This window comes from Pseudophryne corroboree, chromosome 12 (genome assembly GCF_028390025.1).
Source record: "Pseudophryne corroboree isolate aPseCor3 chromosome 12, aPseCor3.hap2, whole genome shotgun sequence".
Taxonomy (NCBI): Eukaryota; Metazoa; Chordata; class Amphibia; order Anura; family Myobatrachidae; genus Pseudophryne; species Pseudophryne corroboree.
This window is the reverse complement of record NC_086455.1, coordinates 16,768,866-16,796,359: the sequence shown is the minus strand read 5'-3', so window position 1 is coordinate 16,796,359 and position 27,494 is coordinate 16,768,866. Positions and strand designations below refer to the sequence as shown.

General features: G+C 49.3%; 1 protein-coding gene across 1 annotated transcript in view; it reads right to left on the bottom strand.

Annotated features, from left to right (window-relative positions):
• Positions 1-937: 937 nt before the first annotated feature.
• The window catches only part of TTC24 (tetratricopeptide repeat domain 24), a 33,365-nt gene continuing 6,808 nt past the window's right edge, over positions 938-27,494 (bottom strand). The window contains exons 4-11 of the mRNA XM_063947101.1: positions 26,043-26,164; positions 24,671-24,796; positions 23,615-23,709; positions 23,123-23,247; positions 20,538-20,658; positions 6,922-6,992; positions 6,309-6,357; positions 938-2,335 (exon numbers count right to left, since the gene is read on the bottom strand). Coding sequence (XP_063803171.1) covers positions 2,233-2,335; positions 6,309-6,357; positions 6,922-6,992; positions 20,538-20,658; positions 23,123-23,247; positions 23,615-23,709; positions 24,671-24,796; positions 26,043-26,164 — 812 coding nt within the window. The 3' untranslated portion in view covers positions 938-2,232. The remainder of the gene's footprint in view (positions 2,336-6,308; positions 6,358-6,921; positions 6,993-20,537; positions 20,659-23,122; positions 23,248-23,614; positions 23,710-24,670; positions 24,797-26,042; positions 26,165-27,494) is intronic.

Here is a 27,494-nt window from a genome sequence, read left to right as displayed (position 1 = left end):
GCATACACACTGCCGATCCGTTGGGGACTGACGTCATGAACTGGGCGGGCGTGTACACACGCCCGCCCAGTTCAGCTGTCAATCACCGGCGGCTGCCACACAGCGACGCGCCAATATATTGGTAGATATATTGGCCATCGGCTGTGCTGCGGGGCCGACGCGATATGTCTGTGAACTCCGTCGTTCACAGACATATTGCCCGTACACACTGGCCGATGGACCCTCGATATATTGGCCGTTCAAGAAAATGCCCGATATATCAGCCAGTGTGTACCCACCTTTACAGTATGTTACATTATACTTCACAATAATATGGTTTATTACATATTTACCAAGGGGAACAGAACATGTACTCTGTAACGGTTAGCCAAACCCCTGTGGTGGCAGGCGGAGAAGGGCTGTGGGTGGAAAGAGGTGGACACACCCCGGAAAGGGTATTATCTCCCTCCTGACACTCCTGGTGAATTTGAAAACCGCAGGCGGGTTGGGAGAGTTTTCTGGGTGTTCAGTAATCAGCCACTGCAAATTCGTTCACAGCCCCCGTGTCTTAGGAGAGCTGCTCAGTCTAAGACAGCGCTGAGTGACCCAGTGGTTCGATGGTACGACCGATTTGTGTCCGGTGTTCCTGACGTTTCCATTTAGGTGCGTGAGTAGCGGATGTGGAGGGGCTTGGCTGGGCCAGTAGCAGCAAGTGGCACATGTTTCTGAAGCTCATAGTATTTATTTAACTTATCTTATAGGGTGCCTTGCCACGCCTCCCCAAATTTGGCCACACCTCCCAGTACCCAGGCCCGAGACTGCGCCCACCAACTCTGAATATGCAGTGAGTGGGTCATCTTTGTTACCTGGATACACAACTTGTAGGTGTTCAGTAAATGTACACTCTGTAATAGCGGTTCAGCCACAAAGTGTAAATGAAGACACACAAGTCTTACTGTAAAATATATATTTTATTATACATTACAAAAGTGCATTTGGATGAACGTTTTCACTACAACCACATAAATATATCACATGGAAACACTTTATAACCTGAGTGTTTACACTAGAAAATAAAGACTTTATTCCCCAGGATACAAGCAGCTGGCTGGGATATATACACAACAATCTACTCTATACTATTAATGTACGTATAATCTCCTGTTATTCATATCTGTATAAACCGCGAGTTCTGATGTCATCACTTTAATGTTCCTTAGGAAACTTCTGTACTATGAGGAATACAGGACCCCTTACCTACAGCCACCTGCTTTTATATAGTCATAGAGCTCAGTATCTGCTAATAGCAATATAATCTACAGGAGGGAGCCATGATCCCATATGTCAGGGATGGAGAACCTTTGGCCCTCCAAATGTTGTTGAACTACACATCCCAGCATGCCCTGCAACAGTTTTAGCATGACCAAATTGCAAAACTGTTGCAGGGCATGCTGGTATGTGTAGTTCAGCAACAGCTGGAGGGCTGACGTTTCCCCATCCCTGCCATATGTCATTAGGGAAAATGTAATAAGGTACAAATTGCGGGACTTCGGGCAAGAATGCCCGTATTTTTAAAGCGGCAATCATTTACAAGGCAAAACCATCCCAGAGAAGCAGATCCCTCCTCCTCTGCAGCGCCATTTTCCCAGTGATAACTTTGGTAAGATGGCACTGCACTGTGAAAGCAAAGACTCTGGCACAGAGTGTTTTTTCTCTAGTGCACATGGGCCATTTACCGAATATCATTGGGAAGATGACGCCGGACCAAGGAGGAGGGGCCTGCTCCTGCATCAAAGGTAAGATGCTGTTGCGTGATCGCTTCCCCCGTCTCATTAAAATGAACTTCGCCCGTGGCTTTAGTATCCTCATAAATACTGCCTCAGGACGCCTCTGCTGATATGCCATATCTCTCCCATCTTGTTTGCAAAGAGAGGATCATGTGACTAACAGAAGATAAAATGGCTGCATGACATGATCATGGAACTGCGGTGTTAATGTAGTACAATATTTGTAGTCTTTAAAACAAAATAATACAAGAAATAAAACAAATGTGAGGAAAAATGTATAATTCTCTCTGAGATAATGGGTCCCCAGGATTTATAATAGGAGTCTGAGGCCTTCATGGCCATTTCCAGTCCTTCTTGGATGCTGGGTGCTTTTGGCAGCAAAGTTCATCTTTTTTGACGCTGTTTCGGCCCTTTGACATATTGGTTTTCCAGTCACAGTCTTTTTTTTTTTTTTTTGGTAATGGAATCACATGATGTGACACATTCTGGAATGGAGTCTGGGTTTTCTTGGCTTATCATGATGCTCCATTTTGGGTATGTGAAGACAATCTGAGGATTCAGTCATGTTCCTGAAAACATATATTGTATATCTTAGTTCAAAACTCAAACACTGTTTACCATCCACTCCATACTTGCCTACCTGACCCTCTCCATGAGGGAGAAAATGCTCTGTTCCTGGACTTTCCTGGTAATGTATGATTGCCACAGTCTCTAAGGTCTTATGTACCATAAAGATCACTAATGGTCCCACATTTGCCCACCTAACTTGTTTCATTACACCCGGCTACTTCCTGTAACATAAAATGGTTCCAGAAACTAAGGGGTCTAGTCATGAAGCAGAGAAAAGCCCCGTTTTGCGGTAAACGGGGTTTTTCTCCGCTTCCCGCAATTCACAGAGCAGGTTACCATGGAGAACGTTATTACTTCTCCTGCGGTAGCCCTGTTCTGTGCTTAAATCGCAGTACCATACACTTGTATGGTAACTGCAGTTCATGTAGGTGCTTTCCGTTTCTCTCTCCTGTGCAGCTTCGCCATGTGAGGATGGCGTAGTCCGCTCCACCCTGACGAATATTGCCCAGAGTGTTGATCTTACCCCTGCTCCTGTCCACCTCTGTTCCGTAAGTCCCGCCCCTTTTACCCAGGTTGCAGTGCTGGCGACTTGTTAATCTTCTACTTGGCTTTCAACTGACTGCTGGCTCGGACTGCGGGATCAAAGGTGCGCATGCGCAGAGTAAACACCATCTAGCAAGCCGCGATAGGAGCAATGAAGAAGGCATCGTGAGAGCAAGAGTTACCACATCGCATCAGGAACCCAGCAAAGGATGGTGAATTGCGGTAAGTATATGAAAAAAGCCGCCCATAAGAATGCGATGTTTGGTGATAACTAAAACTAAACGATCGCATTCTTACATGAATAGACCCATAAATGTGCTCCACGGGTTTGTAGGTGGTAGACACAGGGAAATATCACTTTAAGGGGGTAATTCAGACCTGATCATTGCTGTGCGCTTTTGCACGGCAGGCGATCAGGCACAAACTGCGCATGCATATGCACGCAATGTGCAAGCGTGTCGCACGGGTACAAAGTGGATCGCCGCTCAGTGATGTGTTTGTGCGACGGAGCCGTTCGCATGGGCGATTGCAAGGAGATTGACAGGAAGAAGGCATTTATGGGTGTCAACTGACCGTTTTCAGGCAGTGTCTGGAAAAACACAGGCGTGTCCATGCGTTAACAGGGAGGGTTCCAGACGTCAATTCCGGTCCCAGACAGGCTGATGAGATCGCAGCGGCTGAGTAAGTCCTGGCCAGTGCAGAGACTGCACAAGATCTGATTATACAGCTCTGCTACACATGCGATCGCACACTTGCACAGCTAAAATACACTCCCCCTGTAGGCGGCAACTATCTGATCACAGCAGGGCAAAAATCGCTTGCTAGCCATCAGATCTGAATTAGGCCCCAAGTCCAAACTGCTAACACCTTAGGATCACCCCCTTCATTCATTTAAACTAAAATATTGGTTACTTTACCTCACTATATTCACCCATCACATGGCTGCAAACTTTTGCACGCCTGCAAATGCCACCATCTTGGACCACAAATCCATGCACTTAACGCTTAACCACTCACACATGATAGTACATACTGTGAGAGTCTTTTTCGCTCTGGGGATGTCCTTTGTAAATGACCCTCAGTGTAAAATGTAGATCTTGTGAATAAAGGAGTGATATTGGTCACCAGTGCTGTTTTAACAAATGAGGAGGCCCTTGGGCAGGTTACTCTGTGGGTCCCTGCCCCTTCGTTTGCCTACCTCCCCCCTCCCCACCCCCACTCCGTATGCACAGAAGACAGCAGTAAATCTGGCACAGCAACAGAGTCATTGCCATCCTCAATGTCTTCAGAAATATGGCGCCAGCACACAATATTTAAAGTAATCAATGGAAAAATGGCAGCAGCATCAGCTCGATTGGGTTTTGCTGTGAGGCGCAGAGTGCATGGCGTGTCCCCATTATACACATTACAGTAGTTTCTGTTACTGTGGCAGGAGCAGATCGTGGGCCTAATGAAAGTAAAAGCTTAGTCCGCCTGGCTTACCTTCTCAGCCAGCATTGTATGTCAATGCCCGTATGGCCCACTAATATGTATGCAGTGTTTAAATAATCTTAAAAATGGTGGCTGTCCTTTTTTCTGTACCCTGCTCTGGTAGACTCCCTGGAGGGTGCTTGCTGCACCCAGAGGACTTAGGGGAGGCTCAGTGGACACCCTCTATTATACAGGTACCCAATCCTTTGGGGAATGGCTATCCAGTACCAGCCTCTCCAAGGTCACACAATGGCTGGAACCAGACTTTTATTTTAGCACGTGATATAAAATAAAGGTGCCTCTGCACATTTCCAGTTGTCTCTGCCAGGGCCGTCTATTCGTATGGGCTCAATGGCCAGTTGCCTAAGGGCCCCAGTAGTAAAAGGGTCCTAAGCTGATAGCTGAGGGTCCCATTTTTTCAGGGGTACCAGATTTTTTAGATCTGCCCTGGGGAACCAGAGATATCTGACTTCAAAGCAGTGGGCCCCACCTGAGCCTGCTAATTGCATTTCCCAGCCAGATATCTCGGCTTAGAGTTTTTCTGAGAGTATACTCCAAAATCTGGTACTTTCCCCTTTTGGTGGACACCGGCAGCTTGTCTCTACTATGCCTAGAACCAGAGATATCAGCCTTCCAGCAGCTGGTCCCTGCTCCAGCTCCACACGCCTGGTATGCAGTTTTATATTTTCGTTGGTGGATTGCTCTGGCTCCTGAACTCTGATCCCCAAGTCCCCAGTACCTCCTTAAAAGGTGTCCCCAGTACCTCCTGAAAGGTGTCCCCAGTACCTCCTGAAAGGTGTCCCCAGTACCCAGGGACGTGCGGTGAGCTAAATGGCTCAGGAGGCACTGGCAAGCACCAGAGCCAGATTTACATGCAATATATGAGCCAAAGTGTACATCTGGGCATTGTACACAGGAGCAGCATTATAAACTCCTGGAAATTTGGTGAATTTTGTGCAGAAAAGTTATCCAGGCACTGCCTCACCTGCCATAGAAGTTTTACTCCAGAGTTTTGGCTATAAAAATTATTAGAAAAATGCAAAGAAGATATTTCAAACAAATTCTTTGTATTTTTCATTTTCACATACTTTATACAGTCAAAACTCTGGCACAAACGTTAGTATGACAGGAAAGGCTCTGCCTCACCTGCCTCACCCCACCGCACGTCTCTGCCAGTACCTCCTGAAAGGTGTCCCCAGTACCTACTGAAAGGTGAGACTCTCTAGTTATTTATACCATTGGAAGCTAAGAAATCTATTTCCAGAAACTGGAGATATCTGCCGTCAAGCCAGCTGCCCTCCCACTGGAAAAAGATGAATATTAAGCCCACTCCACTATCCACCCCTCCCCTGCATATTAAACAGCCCCTACCACCCTGGAAGTCATGTTTTGGGGCCCCTTCATTCAGCCCAATGCCCCCTTCTACAGTTTAGTGTTCTCCCTCCCGCCCCATCTGTGCAGTAAAGTAGTAATTAACAGAGATTACTGCCCCAGGTCCTACATGCTGAGCTGAAGACAGAACACCCCTTACCACCCGCGGGACATGAGAGCTGCCGCTGATAGCACCCCCCACTCCTACCGCTGGAGGATGGGTAGGGGCCCCAGTGCATTGCTTTGCAATTGCTCCATGTTTCCTAATTAGGGAAGAAACTGGAATCCCTGCTGCCACAGGGACTAAGACTCCCTTGTCTGTTTTCTCTCTGGCTGGAAATACTGTCATACGGTATAGCGGAGTAACCTCATTTGTCTTGGACCTACAAGTGCTCATTACCTTGATGTTACCACTCAGGAATATTTATGAGGCTCTGGGACCTATAATTGGATAATTGGCTTTTCAGTCATTAAATTCACATAATTATGGGTAACCAATTAGAGTCCCTCAACAGCACAAATGTCATCCCTGACACGCTACCCCATGATTATTCTTATTACATTATCTAATAATAGGTGGGACCGTACCTTTCTCCTGCCATGGTCTTCAGCTTCAGGGTTTCGTAGTCATGGTTGCCTGACAAACATTGAAAACATCTCTGTGTTACTATCAGGTTACAAAGTACATACTGAAGAACCAGATCCACAAGACCCCTCTCACGTACACATGGACATGTAACCCCCTCCTATGGCCTATAATAACGTGAGATGCCCTACGGCCCATGTTGGTCTACATGACCGAGCTTGGCTCACTACCAGATGGCTTTCATTGCTGCCTAGCTCTGTGATTGGCTTTAGTCTCCTCTATCAAAGCCTTGGGCTGACCTGGGAGCGGCACTTATGCTGGACTATCCTTTAGAAGATTTGAAATGGACCCCTAAGCACTTACACCCCCTCCCACACACAGCCCCTCCGCCATTGTAGATGGCATCAGAAGCATGGTATATGGTGCTTCGTTTGAACAAAAAGTTTTCCCTCCCAGACCATAACCTCTACTCCTGAGTCTATGGAGGTGTCTCTACGCCGGCTGACTCCACTATGGGATTCGTCTGCAACCACAGTGAGCAGTCACAGCTCACACCCCTCCCGATAAGCAGCAACAAGTAAGGAATTCAATGGGTTCAACAGAGCTGACACTTACTTTTCTGGGTGTTCTGTAATGCAGAGTTCTGGTAGAACGGGTCCGGATGGACGTAGGTGTTATTCAGATTGCTGAAAATGAGAACTGCAAGTCAGGGGGCAGCTATAATGGAGTGCAGAGAGGTGAGTGACTGCATGCAGCTATAACAGAGTGCAGAGAGGTGAGTGACTGCATGCAGCTATAACCGAGTGCAGAGAGGTGAGTGACTGCATGCAGCTATAACGGAGAGCAGAGAGGTGAGTGACTGCATGCAGCTATAATGGAGTGCAGAGAGGTGAGTGACTGCATGCAGATACAATGGAGTGCAGAGAGGTGAGTGACTGCATGCAGCTATAACGGAGTGCAGAGAGGTGAGTGACTGCATGCAGCTATAACAGAGTGCAGAGAGGTGAGTGACTGCATGCAGCTATAACGGAGTGCAGAGAGGTGAGTGACTGCATGCAGCTATAACAGAGTGCAGAGAGGTGAGTGACTGCATGCAGCTATAACGGAGTGCAGAGAGGTGAGTGACTGCATGCAGCTATAACGGAGTGCAGAGAGGTGAGTGACTGCATGCAGCTATAACAGAGTGCAGAGAGGTGAGTGACTGCATGCAGCTATAACGGAGTGCAGAGAGGTGAGTGACTGCATGCAGCTATAACAGAGTGCAGAGAGGTGAGTGACTGCATGCAGCTATAACCGAGTGCAGAGAGGTGAGTGACTGCATGCAGCTATAACCGAGTGCAGAGAGGTGAGTGACTGCATGCAGCTATAACAGAGTGCAGAGAGGTGAGTGACTGCATGCAGCTATAATGGAGTGCAGAGAGGTGAGTGACTGCATGCAGCTATAACAGAGTGCAGAGAGGTGAGTGACTGCATGCAGCTATAACAGAGTGCAGAGAGGTGAGTGACTGCATGCAGCTATAACAGAGTGCAGAGAGGTGAGTGACTGCATGCAGCTATAATGGAGTGCAGAGAGGTGAGTGACTGCATGCAGATACAATGGAGTGCAGAGAGGTGAGTGACTGCATGCAGCTATAACGAAGTGCAGAGAGGTGAGTGACTGCATGCAGCTATAACAGAGTGCAGAGAGGTGAGTGACTGCATGCAGATACAATGGAGTGCAGAGAGGTGAGTGACTGCATGCAGCTATAACGGAGTGCAGAGAGCTGAGTGACTGCATGCAGCTATAACAGAGTGCAGAGAGGTGAGTGACTGCATGCAGCTATAACAGAGTGCAGAGAGGTGAGTGACTGCATGCAGCTATAACGGAGTGCAGAGAGGTGAGTGACTGCATGCAGCTATAACAGAGTGCAGAGAGGTGAGTGACTGCATGCAGCTATAATGGAGTGCAGAGAGGTGAGTGACTGCATGCAGATACAATGGAGTGCAGAGAGGTGAGTGACTGCATGCAGCTATAACGGAGTGCAGAGAGGTGAGTGACTGCATGCAGCTATAACAGAGTGCAGAGAGGTGAGTGACTGCATGCAGCTATAACGGAGTGCAGAGAGGTGAGTGACTGCATGCAGCTATAACGGAGTGCAGAGAGGTGAGTTACTGCATGTAGCTATAACAGAGTGCAGAGAGGTGAGTGACTGCATGCAGCTATAACGGAGTGCAGAGAGGTGAGTGACTGCATGCAGCTATAACAGAGTGCAGAGAGGTGAGTGACTGCATGCAGCTATAACCGAGTGCAGAGAGGTGAGTGACTGCATGCAGCTATAACGGAGTGCAGAGAGGTGAGTTACTGCATGTAGCTATAACAGAGTGCAGAGAGGTGAGTGACTGCATGCAGCTATAACGGAGTGCAGAGAGGTGAGTGACTGCATGCAGCTATAACAGAGTGCAGAGAGGTGAGTGACTGCATGCAGCTATAACCGAGTGCAGAGAGGTGAGTGACTGCATGCAGCTATAACAGAGTGCAGAGAGGTGAGTGACTGCATGCAGCTATAACAGAGTGCAGAGAGGTGAGTGACTGCATGCAGCTATAACAGAGTGCAGAGAGCTGAGTGACTGCATGCAGCTATAACAGAGTGCAGAGAGGTGAGTGACTGCATGCAGCTATAACAGAGTGCAGAGAGGTGAGTGACTGCATGCAGCTATAACAGAGTGCAGAGAGCTGAGTAACTGCATGCAGCTATAACAGAGTGCAGAGAGGTGAGTGACTGCATGCAGCTATAACGGAGTGCAGAGAGGTGAGTGACTGCATGCAGCTATAACAGAGTGCAGAGAGGTGAGTGACTGCATGCAGCTATAACAGAGTGCAGAGAGGTGAGTGACTGCATGCAGCTATAACAGAGTGCAGACAGGAGGGTGACTGCATGCAGCTATAACGGAGTGCAGAGAGGTGAGTGACTGCATGCAGCTATAACAGAGTGCAGAGAGGAGAGTGACTGCATGCAGCTATGACGGAGTGCAGAGATGTGAGTGACTGCATGCAGCTATAACAGTGCAGAGAGGTGAGTGACTGCATGCAGCTATTATGGAGTGCAGAGAGGTGGGTGACTGCATGCAGCTATTATGGAGTGCAGAGAGGTGAGTGACTGCATGCAGCTATAATGGAGTGCAGAAAGGTGAGTGACTGCATGCAGCTATAACAGAGTGCAGAGAGGTGGGTGACTGCATGCAGCTATAACAGAGTGCAGAGAGGTGAGTGACTGCATGCAGCTATAACAGAGTGCAGAGAGGTGAGTGACTGCATGCAGATACAATGGAGTGCAGAGAGGTGAGTGACTGCATGCAGCTATAATGGAGTGCAGAGAGGTGAGTGACTGCATGCAGCTATAACGGAGTGCAGAGAGGTGAGTGACTGCATGCAGCTATAACAGAGTGCAGAGAGGTGAGTGACTGCATGCAGCTATAATGGAGTGCAGACAGGAGGATGACTGCATGCAGCTATAACGGAGTGCAGAGAGGTGAGTGACTGCATGCAGCTATAACAGAGTGCAGAGAGGAGAGTGACTGCATGCAGCTATGACGGAGTGCAGAGATGTGAGTGACTGCATGCAGCTATAACAGTGCAGAGAGGTGGGTGACTGCATGCAGCTATTATGGAGTGCAGAGAGGTGAGTGACTGCATGCAGCTATAACAGTGCAGAGAGGTGAGTGACTGCATGCAGCTATTATGGAGTGCAGAGAGGTGAGTGACTGCATGCAGCTATAACGGAGTGCAGAGAGGTGAGTGACTGCATGCAGCTATAATGGAGTGCAGAAAGGTGAGTGACTGCATGCAGCTATAACAGAGTGCAGAGAGGTGGGTGACTGCATGCAGCTATAACAGAGTGCAGAGAGGTGAGTGACTGCATGCAGATACAATGGAGTGCAGAGAGGTGAGTGACTGCATGCAGCTATAACAGAGTGCAGAGAGGTGAGTGACTGCATGCAGATACAATGGAGTGCAGAGAGGTGAGTGACTGCATGCAGCTATAACAGAGTGCAGAGAGGTGGGTGACTGCATGCAGCTATAACGGAGTGCAGAGAGGTGAGTGACTGCATGCAGCTATAACGGAGTGCAGAGAGGTGAGTGACTGCATGCAGCTATAACAGAGTGCAGAGAGGTGAGTGCCTGCATGCAGCTATAATGGAGTGCAGACAGGTGGGTGACTGCATGCAGCTATAACGGAGTGCAGAGAGGTGGGTGACTGCATGCAGCTATAACGGAGTGCAGAGAGGTGAGTGACTGCATGCAGCTATAACAGAGAGCAGAGAGGTGAGTGACTGCATGCAGCTATAACGGAGTGCAGAGAGGTGAGTGACTGCATGCAGCTATAATGGAGTGCAGAGAGGTGAGTGACTGCATGCAGCTATAACGGAGTGCAGAGAGGTGGGTGACTGCATGCAGCTATAATGGAGTGCAGACAGGTGAGTGACTGCATGCAGCTATAACGGAGTGCAGAGAGGTGGGTAACTGCATGCAGCGATAATGGAGTGCAGACAGGTGAGTGACTGCATGCAGCTATAACAGAGTACAGAGAGGTGAGTGACTGCATGCAGCTATAATGGAGTGCAGACAGGTGAGTGACTGCATGCAGCTATAACAGAGTGCAGAGAGGTGGGTGACTGCATGCAGCTATAACAGAGTGCAGAGAGGAGAGTTACTGCATGCAGCTATAACGGAGTGCAGAGAGGAGAGTGACTGCATGCAGCTATAACGGAGTGCAGAGAGGAGAGTGACTGCATGCAGCTATAATGGAGTGCAGAGAGGTGAGTGACTGCATGCAGCTATAACGGAGTGCAGAGAGGAGAGTGACTGCATGCAGCTATAACGGAGTGCAGAGAGGTGTGTGACTGCATGCAGCTATAACAGAGTACAGAGAGGTGAGTGACTGCATGCAGCTATAACGGAGTGCAGAGAGGTGTGTGACTGCATGCAGCTATAACAGAGTACAGAGAGGTGAGTGACTGCATGCAGCTATAACGGAGTGCAGAGAGGTGTGTGACTGCATGCAGCTATAACAGAGTACAGAGAGGTGAGTGACTGCATGCAGCTATAATGGAGTGCAGACAGGTGAGTGACTGCATGCAGCTATAACAGAGTGCAGAGAGGTGGGTGACTGCATGCAGCTATAATGGAGTGCAGAGAGGTGAGTGACTGCATGCAGCTATAATGGAGTGCAGAGAGGTGAGTGACTGCATGCAGATACAATGGAGTGCAGAGAGGTGAGTGACTGCATGCAGCTATAACGGAGTGCAGAGAGGTGAGTGACTGCATGCAGCTATAACAGAGTGCAGAGAGGTGAGTGACTGCATGCAGCTATAACGGAGTGCAGAGAGGTGAGTTACTGCATGTAGCTATAACAGAGTGCAGAGAGGTGAGTGACTGCATGCAGCTATAACGGAGTGCAGAGAGGTGAGTTACTGCATGCAGCTATAACAGAGTGCAGAGAGGTGAGTGACTGCATGCAGCTATAACCGAGTGCAGAGAGGTGAGTGACTGCATGCAGCTATAACCGAGTGCAGAGAGGTGAGTGACTGCATGCAGCTATAACAGAGTGCAGAGAGGTGAGTGACTGCATGCAGCTATAATGGAGTGCAGAGAGGTGAGTGACTGCATGCAGCTATAACAGAGTGCAGAGAGGTAAGTGACTGCATGCAGCTATAACAGAGTGCAGAGAGGTGAGTGACTGCATGCAGCTATAACAGAGTGCAGAGAGGTGAGTGACTGCATGCAGCTATAACAGAGTGCAGAGAGGTGAGTGACTGCATGCAGCTATAATGGAGTGCAGAGAGGTGAGTGACTGCATGCAGATACAATGGAGTGCAGAGAGGTGAGTGACTGCATGCAGCTATAACGGAGTGCAGAGAGGTGAGTGACTGCATGCAACTATAACAGAGTGCAGAGAGGTGAGTGACTGCATGCAGATACAATGGAGTGCAGAGAGGTGAGTGACTGCATGCAGCTATAACGGAGTGCAGAGAGCTGAGTGACTGCATGCAGCTATAACAGAGTGCAGAGAGGTGAGTGACTGCATGCAGCTATAACAGAGTGCAGAGAGGTGAGTGACTGCATGCAGCTATAACGTAGTGCAGAGAGGTGAGTGACTGCATGCAGCTATAACAGAGTGCAGAGAGGTGAGTGACTGCATGCAGCTATAATGGAGTGCAGAGAGGTGAGTGACTGCATGCAGATACAATGGAGTGCAGAGAGGTGAGTGACTGCATGCAGCTATAACGGAGTGCAGAGAGGTGAGTGACTGCATGCAGCTATAACAGAGTGCAGAGAGGTGAGTGACTGCATGCAGCTATAACGGAGTGCAGAGAGGTGAGTGACTGCATGCAGCTATAACGGAGTGCAGAGAGGTGAGTTACTGCATGTAGCTATAACAGAGTGCAGAGAGGTGAGTGACTGCATGCAGCTATAACGGAGTGCAGAGAGGTGAGTGACTGCATGCAGCTATAACAGAGTGCAGAGAGGTGAGTGACTGCATGCAGCTATAACCGAGTGCAGAGAGGTGAGTGACTGCATGCAGCTATAACGGAGTGCAGAGAGGTGAGTTACTGCATGTAGCTATAACAGAGTGCAGAGAGGTGAGTGACTGCATGCAGCTATAACGGAGTGCAGAGAGGTGAGTGACTGCATGCAGCTATAACAGAGTGCAGAGAGGTGAGTGACTGCATGCAGCTATAACAGAGTGCAGAGAGGTGAGTGACTGCATGCAGCTATAACAGAGTGCAGAGAGGTGAGTGACTGCATGCAGCTATAACAGAGTGCAGAGAGGTGAGTGACTGCATGCAGCTATAACAGAGTGCAGAGAGCTGAGTGACTGCATGCAGCTATAACAGAGTGCAGAGAGGTGAGTGACTGCATGCAGCTATAACAGAGTGCAGAGAGGTGAGTGACTGCATGCAGCTATAACAGAGTGCAGAGAGCTGAGTAACTGCATGCAGCTATAACAGAGTGCAGAGAGGTGAGTGACTGCATGCAGCTATAACGGAGTGCAGAGAGGTGAGTGACTGCATGCAGCTATAACAGAGTGCAGAGAGGTGAGTGACTGCATGCAGCTATAACAGAGTGCAGAGAGGTGAGTGACTGCATGCAGCTATAACAGAGTGCAGACAGGAGGGTGACTGCATGCAGCTATAACGGAGTGCAGAGAGGTGAGTGACTGCATGCAGCTATAACAGAGTGCAGAGAGGTGAGTGACTGCATGCAGCTATGACGGAGTGCAGAGATGTGAGTGACTGCATGCAGCTATAACAGTGCAGAGAGGTGAGTGACTGCATGCAGCTATTATGGAGTGCAGAGAGGTGGGTGACTGCATGCAGCTATTATGGAGTGCAGAGAGGTGAGTGACTGCATGCAGCTATAACGGAGTGCAGAGAGGTGAGTGACTGCATGCAGCTATAACAGAGAGCAGAGAGGTGGGTGACTGCATGCAGCTATTATGGAGTGCAGAGAGGTGAGTGACTGCATGCAGCTATAATGGAGTGCAGAAAGGTGAGTGACTGCATGCAGCTATAACAGAGTGCAGAGAGGTGGGTGACTGCATGCAGCTATAACAGAGTGCAGAGAGGTGAGTGACTGCATGCAGCTATAACAGAGTGCAGAGAGGTGAGTGACTGCATGCAGATACAATGGAGTGCAGAGAGGTGAGTGACTGCATGCAGCTATAATGGAGTGCAGAGAGGTGAGTGACTGCATGCAGCTATAACGGAGTGCAGAGAGGTGAGTGACTGCATGCAGCTATAACAGAGTGCAGAGAGGTGAGTGACTGCATGCAGCTATAATGGAGTGCAGACAGGAGGATGACTGCATGCAGCTATAACGGAGTGCAGAGAGGTGAGTGACTGCATGCAGCTATAACAGAGTGCAGAGAGGAGAGTGACTGCATGCAGCTATGACGGAGTGCAGAGATGTGAGTGACTGCATGCAGCTATAACAGTGCAGAGAGGTGGGTGACTGCATGCAGCTATTATGGAGTGCAGAGAGGTGAGTGACTGCATGCAGCTATAACAGTGCAGAGAGGTGAGTGACTGCATGCAGCTATTATGGAGTGCAGAGAGGTGAGTGACTGCATGCAGCTATAACGGAGTGCAGAGAGGTGAGTGACTGCATGCAGCTATAATGGAGTGCAGAAAGGTGAGTGACTGCATGCAGCTATAACAGAGTGCAGAGAGGTGGGTGACTGCATGCAGCTATAACAGAGTGCAGAGAGGTGAGTGACTGCATGCAGATACAATGGAGTGCAGAGAGGTGAGTGACTGCATGCAGCTATAACAGAGTGCAGAGAGGTGAGTGACTGCATGCAGATACAATGGAGTGCAGAGAGGTGAGTGACTGCATGCAGCTATAACAGAGTGCAGAGAGGTGGGTGACTGCATGCAGCTATAACGGAGTGCAGAGAGGTGAGTGACTGCATGCAGCTATAACGGAGTGCAGAGAGGTGAGTGACTGCATGCAGCTATAACAGAGTGCAGAGAGGTGAGTGCCTGCATGCAGCTATAATGGAGTGCAGACAGGTGGGTGACTGCATGCAGCTATAACGGAGTGCAAAGAGGTGGGTGACTGCATGCAGCTATAACGGAGTGCAGAGAGGTGAGTGACTGCATGCAGCTATAACAGAGAGCAGAGAGGTGAGTGACTGCATGCAGCTATAACGGAGTGCAGAGAGGTGAGTGACTGCATGCAGCTATAATGGAGTGCAGAGAGGTGAGTGACTGCATGCAGCTATAACGGAGTGCAGAGAGGTGGGTGACTGCATGCAGCTATAATGGAGTGCAGACAGGTGAGTGACTGCATGCAGCTATAACGGAGTGCAGAGAGGTGGGTAACTGCATGCAGCGATAATGGAGTGCAGACAGGTGAGTGACTGCATGCAGCTATAACAGAGTACAGAGAGGTGAGTGACTGCATGCAGCTATAATGGAGTGCAGACAGGTGAGTGACTGCATGCAGCTATAACAGAGTGCAGAGAGGTGGGTGACTGCATGCAGCTATAACAGAGTGCAGAGAGGAGAGTTACTGCATGCAGCTATAACGGAGTGCAGAGAGGAGAGTGACTGCATGCAGCTATAACGGAGTGCAGAGAGGAGAGTGACTGCATGCAGCTATAATGGAGTGCAGAGAGGTGAGTGACTGCATGCAGCTATAACAGAGTGCAGAGAGGAGAGTGACTGCATGCAGCTATAACGGAGTGCAGAGAGGTGTGTGACTGCATGCAGCTATAACAGAGTACAGAGAGGTGAGTGCATGCAGCTATAACGGAGTGCAGAGAGGTGTGTGACTGCATGCAGCTATAACAGAGTACAGAGAGGTGAGTGACTGCATGCAGCTATAACGGAGTGCAGAGAGGTGTGTGACTGCATGCAGCTATAACAGAGTACAGAGAGGTGAGTGACTGCATGCAGCTATAATGGAGTGCAGACAGGTGAGTGACTGCATGCAGCTATAACAGAGTGCAGAGAGGTGGGTGACTGCATGCAGCTATAATGGAGTGCAGAGAGGTGAGTGACTGCATGCAGCTATAATGGAGTGCAGAGAGGTGAGTGACTGCATGCAGATACAATGGAGTGCAGAGAGGTGAGTGACTGCATGCAGCTATAACGGAGTGCAGAGAGGTGAGTGACTGCATGCAGCTATAACAGAGTGCAGAGAGGTGAGTGACTGCATGCAGCTATAACGGAGTGCAGAGAGGTGAGTTACTGCATGTAGCTATAACAGAGTGCAGAGAGGTGAGTGACTGCATGCAGCTATAACGGAGTGCAGAGAGGTGAGTGACTGCATGCAGCTATAACAGAGTGCAGAGAGGTGAGTGACTGCATGCAGCTATAACCGAGTGCAGAGAGGTGAGTGACTGCATGCAGCTATAACCGAGTGCAGAGAGGTGAGTGACTGCATGCAGCTATAACAGAGTGCAGAGAGGTGAGTGACTGCATGCAGCTATAATGGAGTGCAGAGAGGTGAGTGACTGCATGCAGCTATAACAGAGTGCAGAGAGGTAAGTGACTGCATGCAGCTATAACAGAGTGCAGAGAGGTGAGTGACTGCATGCAGCTATAACAGAGTGCAGAGAGGTGAGTGACTGCATGCAGCTATAACAGAGTGCAGAGAGGTGAGTGACTGCATGCAGCTATAATGGAGTGCAGAGAGGTGAGTGACTGCATGCAGATACAATGGAGTGCAGAGAGGTGAGTGACTGCATGCAGCTATAACGGAGTGCAGAGAGGTGAGTGACTGCATGCAGCTATAACAGAGTGCAGAGAGGTGAGTGACTGCATGCAGATACAATGGAGTGCAGAGAGGTGAGTGACTGCATGCAGCTATAACGGAGTGCAGAGAGCTGAGTGACTGCATGCAGCTATAACAGAGTGCAGAGAGGTGAGTGACTGCATGCAGCTATAACAGAGTGCAGAGAGGTGAGTGACTGCATGCAGCTATAACGGAGTGCAGAGAGGTGAGTGACTGCATGCAGCTATAACAGAGTGCAGAGAGGTGAGTGACTGCATGCAGCTATAATGGAGTGCAGAGAGGTGAGTGACTGCATGCAGATACAATGGAGTGCAGAGAGGTGAGTGACTGCATGCAGCTATAACGGAGTGCAGAGAGGTGAGTGACTGCATGCAGCTATAACAGAGTGCAGAGAGGTGAGTGACTGCATGCAGCTATAACGGAGTGCAGAGAGGTGAGTGACTGCATGCAGCTATAACGGAGTGCAGAGAGGTGAGTTACTGCATGTAGCTATAACAGAGTGCAGAGAGGTGAGTGACTGCATGCAGCTATAACAGAGTGCAGAGAGGTGAGTGACTGCATGCAGCTATAACCGAGTGCAGAGAGGTGAGTGACTGCATGCAGCTATAACGGAGTGCAGAGAGGTGAGTTACTGCATGTAGCTATAACAGAGTGCAGAGAGGTGAGTGACTGCATGCAGCTATAACGGAGTGCAGAGAGGTGAGTGACTGCATGCAGCTATAACAGAGTGCAGAGAGGTGAGTGACTGCATGCAGCTATAACCGAGTGCAGAGAGGTGAGTGACTGCATGCAGCTATAACAGAGTGCAGAGAGGTGAGTGACTGCATGCAGCTATAACAGAGTGCAGAGAGGTGAGTGACTGCATGCAGCTATAACAGAGTGCAGAGAGCTGAGTGACTGCATGCAGCTATAACAGAGTGCAGAGAGGTGAGTGACTGCATGCAGCTATAACAGAGTGCAGAGAGGTGAGTGACTGCATGCAGCTATAACAGAGTGCAGAGAGCTGAGTAACTGCATGCAGCTATAACAGAGTGCAGAGAGGTGAGTGACTGCATGCAGCTATAACGGAGTGCAGAGAGGTGAGTGACTGCATGCAGCTATAACAGAGTGCAGAGAGGTGAGTGACTGCATGCAGCGATAACAGAGTGCAGAGAGGTGAGTGACTGCATGCAGCTATAACAGAGTGCAGACAGGAGGGTGACTGCATGCAGCTATAACGGAGTGCAGAGAGGTGAGTGACTGCATGCAGCTATAACAGAGTGCAGAGAGGAGAGTGACTGCATGCAGCTATGACGGAGTGCAGAGATGTGAGTGACTGCATGCAGCTATAACAGTGCAGAGAGGTGAGTGACTGCATGCAGCTATTATGGAGTGCAGAGAGGTGGGTGACTGCATGCAGCTATTATGGAGTGCAGAGAGGTGAGTGACTGCATGCAGCTATAACGGAGTGCAGAGAGGTGAGTGACTGCATGCAGCTATAACAGAGAGCAGAGAGGTGGGTGACTGCATGCAGCTATTATGGAGTGCAGAGAGGTGAGTGACTGCATGCAGCTATAATGGAGTGCAGAAAGGTGAGTGACTGCATGCAGCTATAACAGAGTGCAGAGAGGTGGGTGACTGCATGCAGCTATAACAGAGTGCAGAGAGGTGAGTGACTGCATGCAGCTATAACAGAGTGCAGAGAGGTGAGTGACTGCATGCAGATACAATGGAGTGCAGAGAGGTGAGTGACTGCATGCAGCTATAATGGAGTGCAGAGAGGTGAGTGACTGCATGCAGCTATAACGGAGTGCAGAGAGGTGAGTGACTGCATGCAGCTATAACAGAGTGCAGAGAGGTGAGTGACTGCATGCAGCTATAATGGAGTGCAGACAGGAGGATGACTGCATGCAGCTATAACGGAGTGCAGAGAGGTGAGTGACTGCATGCAGCTATAACAGAGTGCAGAGAGGAGAGTGACTGCATGCAGCTATGACGGAGTGCAGAGATGTGAGTGACTGCATGCAGCTATAACAGTGCAGAGTGGTGGGTGACTGCATGCAGCTATTATGGAGTGCAGAGAGGTGAGTGACTGCATGCAGCTATAACAGTGCAGAGAGGTGAGTGACTGCATGCAGCTATTATGGAGTGCAGAGAGGTGAGTGACTGCATGCAGCTATAACGGAGTGCAGAGAGGTGAGTGACTGCATGCAGCTATAATGGAGTGCAGAAAGGTGAGTGACTGCATGCAGCTATAACAGAGTGCAGAGAGGTGGGTGACTGCATGCAGCTATAACAGAGTGCAGAGAGGTGAGTGACTGCATGCAGATACAATGGAGTGCAGAGAGGTGAGTGACTGCATGCAGCTATAACAGAGTGCAGAGAGGTGAGTGACTGCATGCAGATACAATGGAGTGCAGAGAGGTGAGTGACTGCATGCAGCTATAACAGAGTGCAGAGAGGTGGGTGACTGCATGCAGCTATAACGGAGTGCAGAGAGGTGAGTGACTGCATGCAGCTATAACGGAGTGCAGAGAGGTGAGTGACTGCATGCAGCTATAACAGAGTGCAGAGAGGTGAGTGCCTGCATGCAGCTATAATGGAGTGCAGACAGGTGGGTGACTGCATGCAGCTATAACGGAGTGCAGAGAGGTGGGTGACTGCATGCAGCTATAACGGAGTGCAGAGAGGTGAGTGACTGCATGCAGCTATAACAGAGAGCAGAGAGGTGAGTGACTGCATGCAGCTATAACGGAGTGCAGAGAGGTGAGTGACTGCATGCAGCTATAATGGAGTGCAGAGAGGTGAGTGACTGCATGCAGCTATAACGGAGTGCAGAGAGGTGGGTGACTGCATGCAGCTATAATGGAGTGCAGACAGGTGAGTGACTGCATGCAGCTATAACGGAGTGCAGAGAGGTGGGTAACTGCATGCAGCTATAATGGAGTGCAGACAGGTGAGTGACTGCATGCAGCTATAACGGAGTGCAGAGAGGTGGGTAACTGCATGCAGCTATAATGGAGTGCAGAGAGGTGAGTGACTGCATGCAGCTATAACGGAGTGCAGAGAGATGGGTAACTGCATGCAGCTATAACGGAGTGCAGAGAGGTGTGTGACTGCATGCAGCTATAACAGAGTACAGAGAGGTGAGTGACTGCATGCAGCTATAACGGAGTGCAGAGAGGTGTGTGACTGCATGCAGCTATAACAGAGTACAGAGAGGTGAGTGACTGCATGCAGCTATAATGGAGTGCAGACAGGTGAGTGACTGCATGCAGCTATAACAGAGTGCAGAGAGGTGGGTGACTGCATGCAGCTATAACAGAGTGCAGAGAGGAGAGTGACTGCATGCAGCTATAACGGAGTGCAGAGAGGAGAGTGACTGCATGCAGCTATAACGGAGTGCAGAGAGGAGAGTGACTGCATGCAGCTATAATGGAGTGCAGAGAGGTGAGTGACTGCATGCAGCTATAACAGAGTGCAGAGAGGAGAGTGACTGCATGCAGCTATAATGGAGTGCAGAGAGGTGTGTGACTGCATGCAGCTATAACAGAGTGCAGAGAGGTGGGTGACTGCATGCAGCTATAACAGAGTACAGAGAGGTGAGTGACTGCATGCAGCTATAACAGAGTACAGAGAGGAGAGTGACTGCATGCAGCTATAACAGAGTACAGAGAGGTGAGTGACTGCATGCAGCTATAATGGAGTGCAGACAGGTGAGTGACTGCATGCAGCTATAACAGAGGGCAGAGAGGTGAGTGACTGCATGCAGCTATAATGGAGTGCAGACAGGTGAGTGACTGCATGCAGCTATAACAGAGAGCAGAGAGGTGAGTGACTGCATGCAGCTATAACGGAGTGCAGAGAGGTGAGTGACTGAATGCAGCTATAATGGAGTGCAGAGAGGTGAGTGACTGAATGCAGCTATAACAGAGAGCAGAGAGGTGAGTGACTGCTCCTGGTCACCTACCTGTTGGCATGAGGATAGTTCTTAGTGCAGGCAGCGGCTGTGTGTGATTGGTGGCAATCCTCTGAGTACTCGCTGGTCACCACTGTCAGCGTGTCGCTGTCCTCATCCTCTCCAGCTATGTCTGTAACATACAGCAGCACGTCATCTACAGCGGCTCTATCTGTGCGCCAGCGCAGGCACAGTGAGGACACAGATATCATACCATGACCCAGGCGCAATATGAAAGCTTGTTCTACATTGCTGGTACTAGGGAGATGCAACCTAGAGACTTTGGGGTAAATTTACTAAGATGGGAGTTTTATTTAAGATGGGATGTTGCCAATAGCAACTAATCAGATTCTAATTCTCGTTTATCTAGCACCTTCTAGATTCAGAACATAATACCTGGAATCTGTTTGGTTGCTATGTCCAACATCCCTTCTGAAATAGAGCTCCCATCTTAGTAAATTTACCCGTTCTTCTTCCCATACATCTCCACCACAGGTTCAAAGGAATGCTAATTACAGTAAGACATTTTGGGGGACATTTACTAAGCAGTGATAAGAGCAGAGAAGTGAGTCAATGGAGAAATTTCCCCATCAACCAATCAGCAGCTCTGTATCATTTTATAGTATGCAAATGATAGATGTTACTTCAGTGCTGATTGGTTGCCATGGGCAACTTCTCCACTGGCTTACTTCTCCTCTCTTATCACTGCTTAGTAAATGTCCCCCCTTAATTGTTTAGAGCGCCGGCAGCCAGTAAATGATTCCCATGGAGCTATTCAATTGTTGTTCCGTTCAGGAGCGATCGGCTGCCGGCAGCCGGGGCTGGTAAGCTGAAAGTAGCAAAAAATGATCCATTTGAGTGCTGAAATGGGACATTACCTGTCGTGCCCATTAGCTTGGTCGGGTATAGCCGCGCATTTGGCATCTCTGGGCAAGATGCGTGATAAAAAGTAACAAATGAATATAACCCCCCCTCCCCCCAATCTTCCGACACTTAACATGGAGGATAAGGATAGATAAACAATTGGATATTGGGCCTAATTCAGACCTGCTTGCAACAGCAAACTTTTTCTCTAATGGCCAAAACCATGGGGGTCATTCCGACCCGATCGCTCGCTGCAGTTTGTCGCAGCGATCGGGTCTGAACTGCGCAGTGCGCCGGCGCATGGCAGCTTTCGTTGCCTAGTGATCGCCTCTGAGACAGAGGCGGTCGCTGGGTGGGAGGGGGCTGAACGGCGGCGTTGAGCCGCCGTTTAGGGGGAGCGGGCCGTGGCAGCTGCGTGACATCTCAGGCTGCTGCTACGGCCAGCGGCAGCAACAATTCACTCCCGGCCAGCCGCAGAAGCTGCGCTGGTCGGGAGTTACTCCTCAAATACAAAGGCATCGCCGCTATGCGATGCTTTTGTATTTGTGTGGGGGGGCGGCACTGACATGTGGGGCGGACTAGCCCTGTGCTGGGCGTCCCCCCGCATGTCAGGGAACATGATCGTAGCTGCGCTAAATATAGCACAGCTACGATCAACTCGGAATGACCCCCCATGTGCAGTGCAGGTGGGGCAAATGTAACATGTGCAGAGAGAGTTAGATTTGGGTGGGGTGTATTCAAACTGAAATCTAAATTGCAGTGTAAAAATAAAGCAGCCAGTATTTACCCTGCACAGAAACAATATAACCTACCCAAATCTAACTCTCTCTGCACATGTTACTGTATATCTGCCCCCTCTGCAGTGCACATGGGGGGTCATTCCGAGTTGATCACTCGCTGGCTACTTTCAGCAGCCGTGCAAACGCACTGCCGCCGCCCACCGGGGAGTGTATTTTCGTTTTGCAGAAGTGCGAACGCCTGTGCAGCAGAGCGCCTGCAAAATCATTTTGTGCAAAACAAGACTAGCCCTGTAGTTACTCTTCGTATGCGTTGATTCTAACGACGGAGGGATGGCTTTTGACGTCACACACCCACCCAGCGTTCGCCCAGCCACGCCTGCCTTTTTCCAGGCATGCCTGCGATTTTTAAAGCACTCCCTGAAAACGGTCACTTGACACCCAGAAACGCCCCCTTCATGTCAATCTTCCTGCGTTCGGCCGTGCGACTGGAATGTTCGTTAGACTCTGTGCGAACCCACGATGCTCACTGTACCCGTACATTGCACCTGCGCATTGCGGTGCATATGCATACGCAGAAATGCCGATTTTTAGCCTGAGCGCTGCGCTGCAGCAACGACAGCTAGCGATCAACTCGGAATGACCCGCATGGTTTTGCCCATTAGAGAAAGATTTTGCTGCTGCGATCACGTATGAATTAGGCCCATTGCCCATAGAGAAACATGCTAAAGCTTTTCATAACCCATGCATTGTGAAGACAACGGCGCATTAGAAAAGTCCTTTCAATATATGCAATACAGTCCCAATATTACACAATACAGAACCTTTACTGCTACTAGTATACCAAGAAAAGTCCAGTCTGCCGGGAAGTGTTCATACTAACTTACTACGCCAGCGATGTCTGTCAGTACTCTAAGCCGGCAGCCCTATGCACTGAGCAAGCTGCCAGACATGCTTTTTCTGATGTAATGGAATATATTCAAATAAATCTCCCACCTGACGCCCTGTTTTCTGAGGTTGGGTGACCATTGAATCTGGGGGTCTCTCTGGTTTTCATAGTGGCGTACAGCTCTCCGTTATGCTGAGGCGGACGTATCATTCCTCTGGATTTTCTCAGCGACCTGAGGAACAGATCAGGATGTTTGGGACATACAAAGACTACATCTACCATTAGCTCCACACTGCAGCAGGGGCAGATGCAGCTGACGTGTGGGAGAAGGGAACGTAGCCGGAAGGTATATGATGTTGGTCATCTTTGGGAATAGTAGGATGGGACGGAGGAAAGAGGAGGGTAAGTCAGCCTGATCCTATGTTTCTGAGGCTCGGGGAGGGTGAAGAGGTGGGGTTTGGTTTATTAGAGATATGACCCTTTGTACATGCAGGAAGGTATGGGGAGATAGCTGAGGGGGACTAGGGCCTCATAGAATCTTGATGACTACTGTACCACCCATGCTGTATGTACGGAAGAGGTAAGTTGTTTCTACTCACTGCCGGAAGTCTTGCGGAGACATCTGAGTAATATTGGCATATCCATGATTCATGCTCATACGCTTTGTTCCCAGCACCTTTCCACCAAGGGTTCTCTACATCACACAATTATTCACGTTATGTTAATTAGGGTGTCTTTTACAGGATCATATTATTGTTTTCCTCCCTTTATAGTTGATATCCTGACATGTTACCCTGTTACCCACCATCCCCTTGTTCCCCCTTAAGCCGAGTTATGACTACTCTGAGCTACTGGAGTCAGTGTTGCTATTGGGGCCCATGAAGGACAGCCTGTTGCAGATGGGTCCATGTTTATCTTGGCCTTTAATAGGATTTCCTGAGACTGGGCAGTCGGACTTAGGTGGTCATTCCGAGTTGTTCGCTAACAGTTTTCGTTTGCAGCGCAGCGATCTGGCAAAAAAACGGCACTTCTGCGCATGCGTATGCGGTGCAATGCGCACGCACGTCATACTATTACAACGAACGATGTAGTTTCACACAAGGTCTAGCGAAGCTTATCAGTCGCACTGCTGGCCGCAGAGTGATTGACAGGAAGAGGGCGTTTCTGGGTGTCAACTGGCCGTTTTCAGGGAGTGTTCAAAAAAACGCAGGCGTGCCAGCAAAAACGCAGGCGTGGCTGGGCGAACGCAGGGCGGGTTTGTGACGTCAAAACAGGAACTGAACAGTCTGAAGTGATCGCAAGCGCTGAGTAGGTCTGAAGCTACTCTGAAACTGCACATAATTTTTTTGTAGCCGCTCTGCGATCCTTTCGTTCACACTTCTGCTAAGCTAAAATACACTCCCAGTGGGAGGCGGCATAGCGTTTGCACGGCTGCTAAAAACGGCTAGCGAGCGAACAACTCGGAATGACAACCTTAATCTCCTGCAGTATTGTTCTCTGTATTGTATTGCAGTTGAGAACAATAGATGAAGGGTTTATGTAAATAAACCATGGTGTGCCTAGGCGCAGCAAAGTAGCCAAGATAACCGTGGATCTATCTGTAAATAAGCCACAAGCAGAGCCCCAGGTTTCTGCTACTGCCATGCATTACTTACCACGGGTGCAGCCGGGGGTAACACTCCACCATGGCTGGGGTGCCTGTTCACAGAGAGCTTGTACTGAAGGGCGTCAGTCAGTTTGTTCACAATCCGCTCCTGAGCGATGTCAGGATCCTCCTGCAGCTGAATTACATGGAAACAGAAGGACTATAGGCCATGGTCTGAGCTGAGCAATGGGATCATTATCTAAGTTGACCATCAATGCTAGTTTCTAGGTTGTCCATGACCTACGCTACAAGGCCAAAAGTATGTGAGCACCTGAACACTATACCCATAAGAGCTTGCTAAATGTGTCACCTCAAAACCATGGACATTAATAAGGAGTTGGCTTCACTTTGCTGATAGACTGGCATCTACTCTTCTGAGCAGGCTTTCCACTAGGGTTTGGAACATGGCTACCGGGGATTGGCATCCATTCTGCCCAAAAGAACATCTAGGAGGTTGGACACTGATGTTGGGAGATGAGGCCAGGCTCACAGTCTGCGTTCCAGTTGAACTCATACAGTAGGTGTTCAATGGGATTGCAGTCAGGGCTCTGTGCAGCCCAGTCAGGTTCTTCCACACCACACTCTGCAATCTTTCTCTGATGGCCTCGGTTTGTGCACATTCTGTGACATTCTACGTCTACTGTGTGACTATAGGGAGTCCATGGCTGTATCCTAGACTTTATGCACCGGTTAGCAATGAGTGTGGCTGACATGGCCAAACACACAAATAAGAATTGGTGTCCGCATACTTATGGACGCAGAGTGCAGCTATTATGTACGATGGCCTGTTTGTGCCGTCTTCCGACCTCATTTTCCAACAGGCCAAATATGGAAAGGATTTTACCTTCAGGCCAATTACCTGGTGATACCGGCCTATTGCCTTCTATAGGTGCAATATCACAGCGTGTGTGGTCAGTGTTTACAGTTCGGTTACCCCCATCTTTAGTATCCCCCCCCCCCCACACTCTTTCCACGGGGTGCTCTGGAGATCACAGTATCAATAACATCATCACTGTCTAAGACTGACATCTGGTTGGAGAGAACTGATGGACTGAGCTCTTCTAGGGGAACAGTCCGCTATCACGGGAGGTGGCCTTCACTACACATAGTCATGATGAGTCTTCCACCAAGTCCTTTCCATTGTCTCAGGCTGAGGAAGGGCATCTGCAGGTGCCAGGAATTATATTTCCCTACTATAGTGATAGATGAAGTCAGGGGCTCTCTAAAGAGGAGTCTGAACACACGGCCACACTTAATTTTGGAAATTATATATGTTGGCGTTACTTCCCTTTTAGTATTATCATGCGTATTTACACAGCTACATCTTTTCAGGCATTGTTATCACTGAAGTGCCGGCTACGCGTTTCGCCAGGAAATCTGACCTTGGCTTTGGAGAGTAAGGCCAGAGCCTGCTTGTAGTACAGAATGGCCTTCTCAGGATCCTGCAGGCGAAATCTGGCTGCTCCCAGTCCCTCACACGCCTGCCACTGGCCGTGAGCATCATCTGCTGGACAGGAAGAACATTATCATGCATAAGTACGACATTAAAGTTCATTTATAAATGTGCACAAATGTGTCATCTGCAGAGCAAATTCCATTGACGTCTGTTCCTTTTATACAATATCTTGTTGTACAGTGCCACATACATATAATAACACGAAAAAATGGGTGCCTCCACAGTGCTAAATACATATATGCCCCCACAGTGCCAGATACATATCTGTCCCCACAGTGCCATATACATATCTGTCCCCACAGTGCCGGATACACATATGTCCCCACAGTGCAAGATACATATATTCCTCCACAGTGCCAGATACATATATTCCTCCACAGTGCCAGATACATATATTCCTCCACAGTGCCAGATACACATATGCCCCACAGTGCAAGATACATATCTGTCCCCACAGTGCCGGATACACATATGTCCCCACAGTGCAAGATGCATATATTCCTCCACAGTGCCAGATACATATATTCCTCCACAGTGCCAGATACATATATACCCCCACAGTGCCAGATACACATATGCCCCACAGTGCCAGATACATATATGTCCCCACAGTGCAAGATACATATATACCCCCACAGTGCCAGATACACATATGTCCCCACAGTGCAAGATGCATATATTCCTCCACAGTGCCAGATACATATATTCCTCCACAGTGCCAGATACATATATACCCCCACAGTGCCAGATACACATATGCCCCACAGTGCCAGATACATATATGTCCCCACAGTGCAAGATACATATATACCCCCACAGTGCCAGATACACATATGCCCCACAGTGCCAGATACATATATGTCCCCACAGTGCAAGATACATATATTCCTCCACAGTGCCAAATACATATATGCCCCCACAGTGCCAGATACATATATGTCCCCACAGTGCCAGATACATATATGTCCCCACAGTGCCAGATACATATATTCCTCCACAGTGACAAATACATATATACCCCCACAGTGCCAGATACATATTTGTCCCCACAGTGCCAGATACATATATGTTCCCACAGTGCCAGATACATATATTCCTCCACAGTGCCAGATACATATATGCCCCCACAGTGCCAGATACATATATGCCCCACAGTGCCAGATACATATTGTCAGCGTCCGGGGTCTTACCGGAACGATGAGGGCCGCGGGGCTGACTTCACAGGCGGCTGGGCAGCGGCGAAGGTGGGATGCAGCGCTGGGTCCGGGGGGAAGGCAGCGGTAATGGTGGTGTGGGGGTCCGCTCGTGGCTGCGGGACGCCGCTGCAGCGGCTCCCTCTCGCTAAACTGTTGCCTAGGAGACCAAGGGCAGTGAGCAG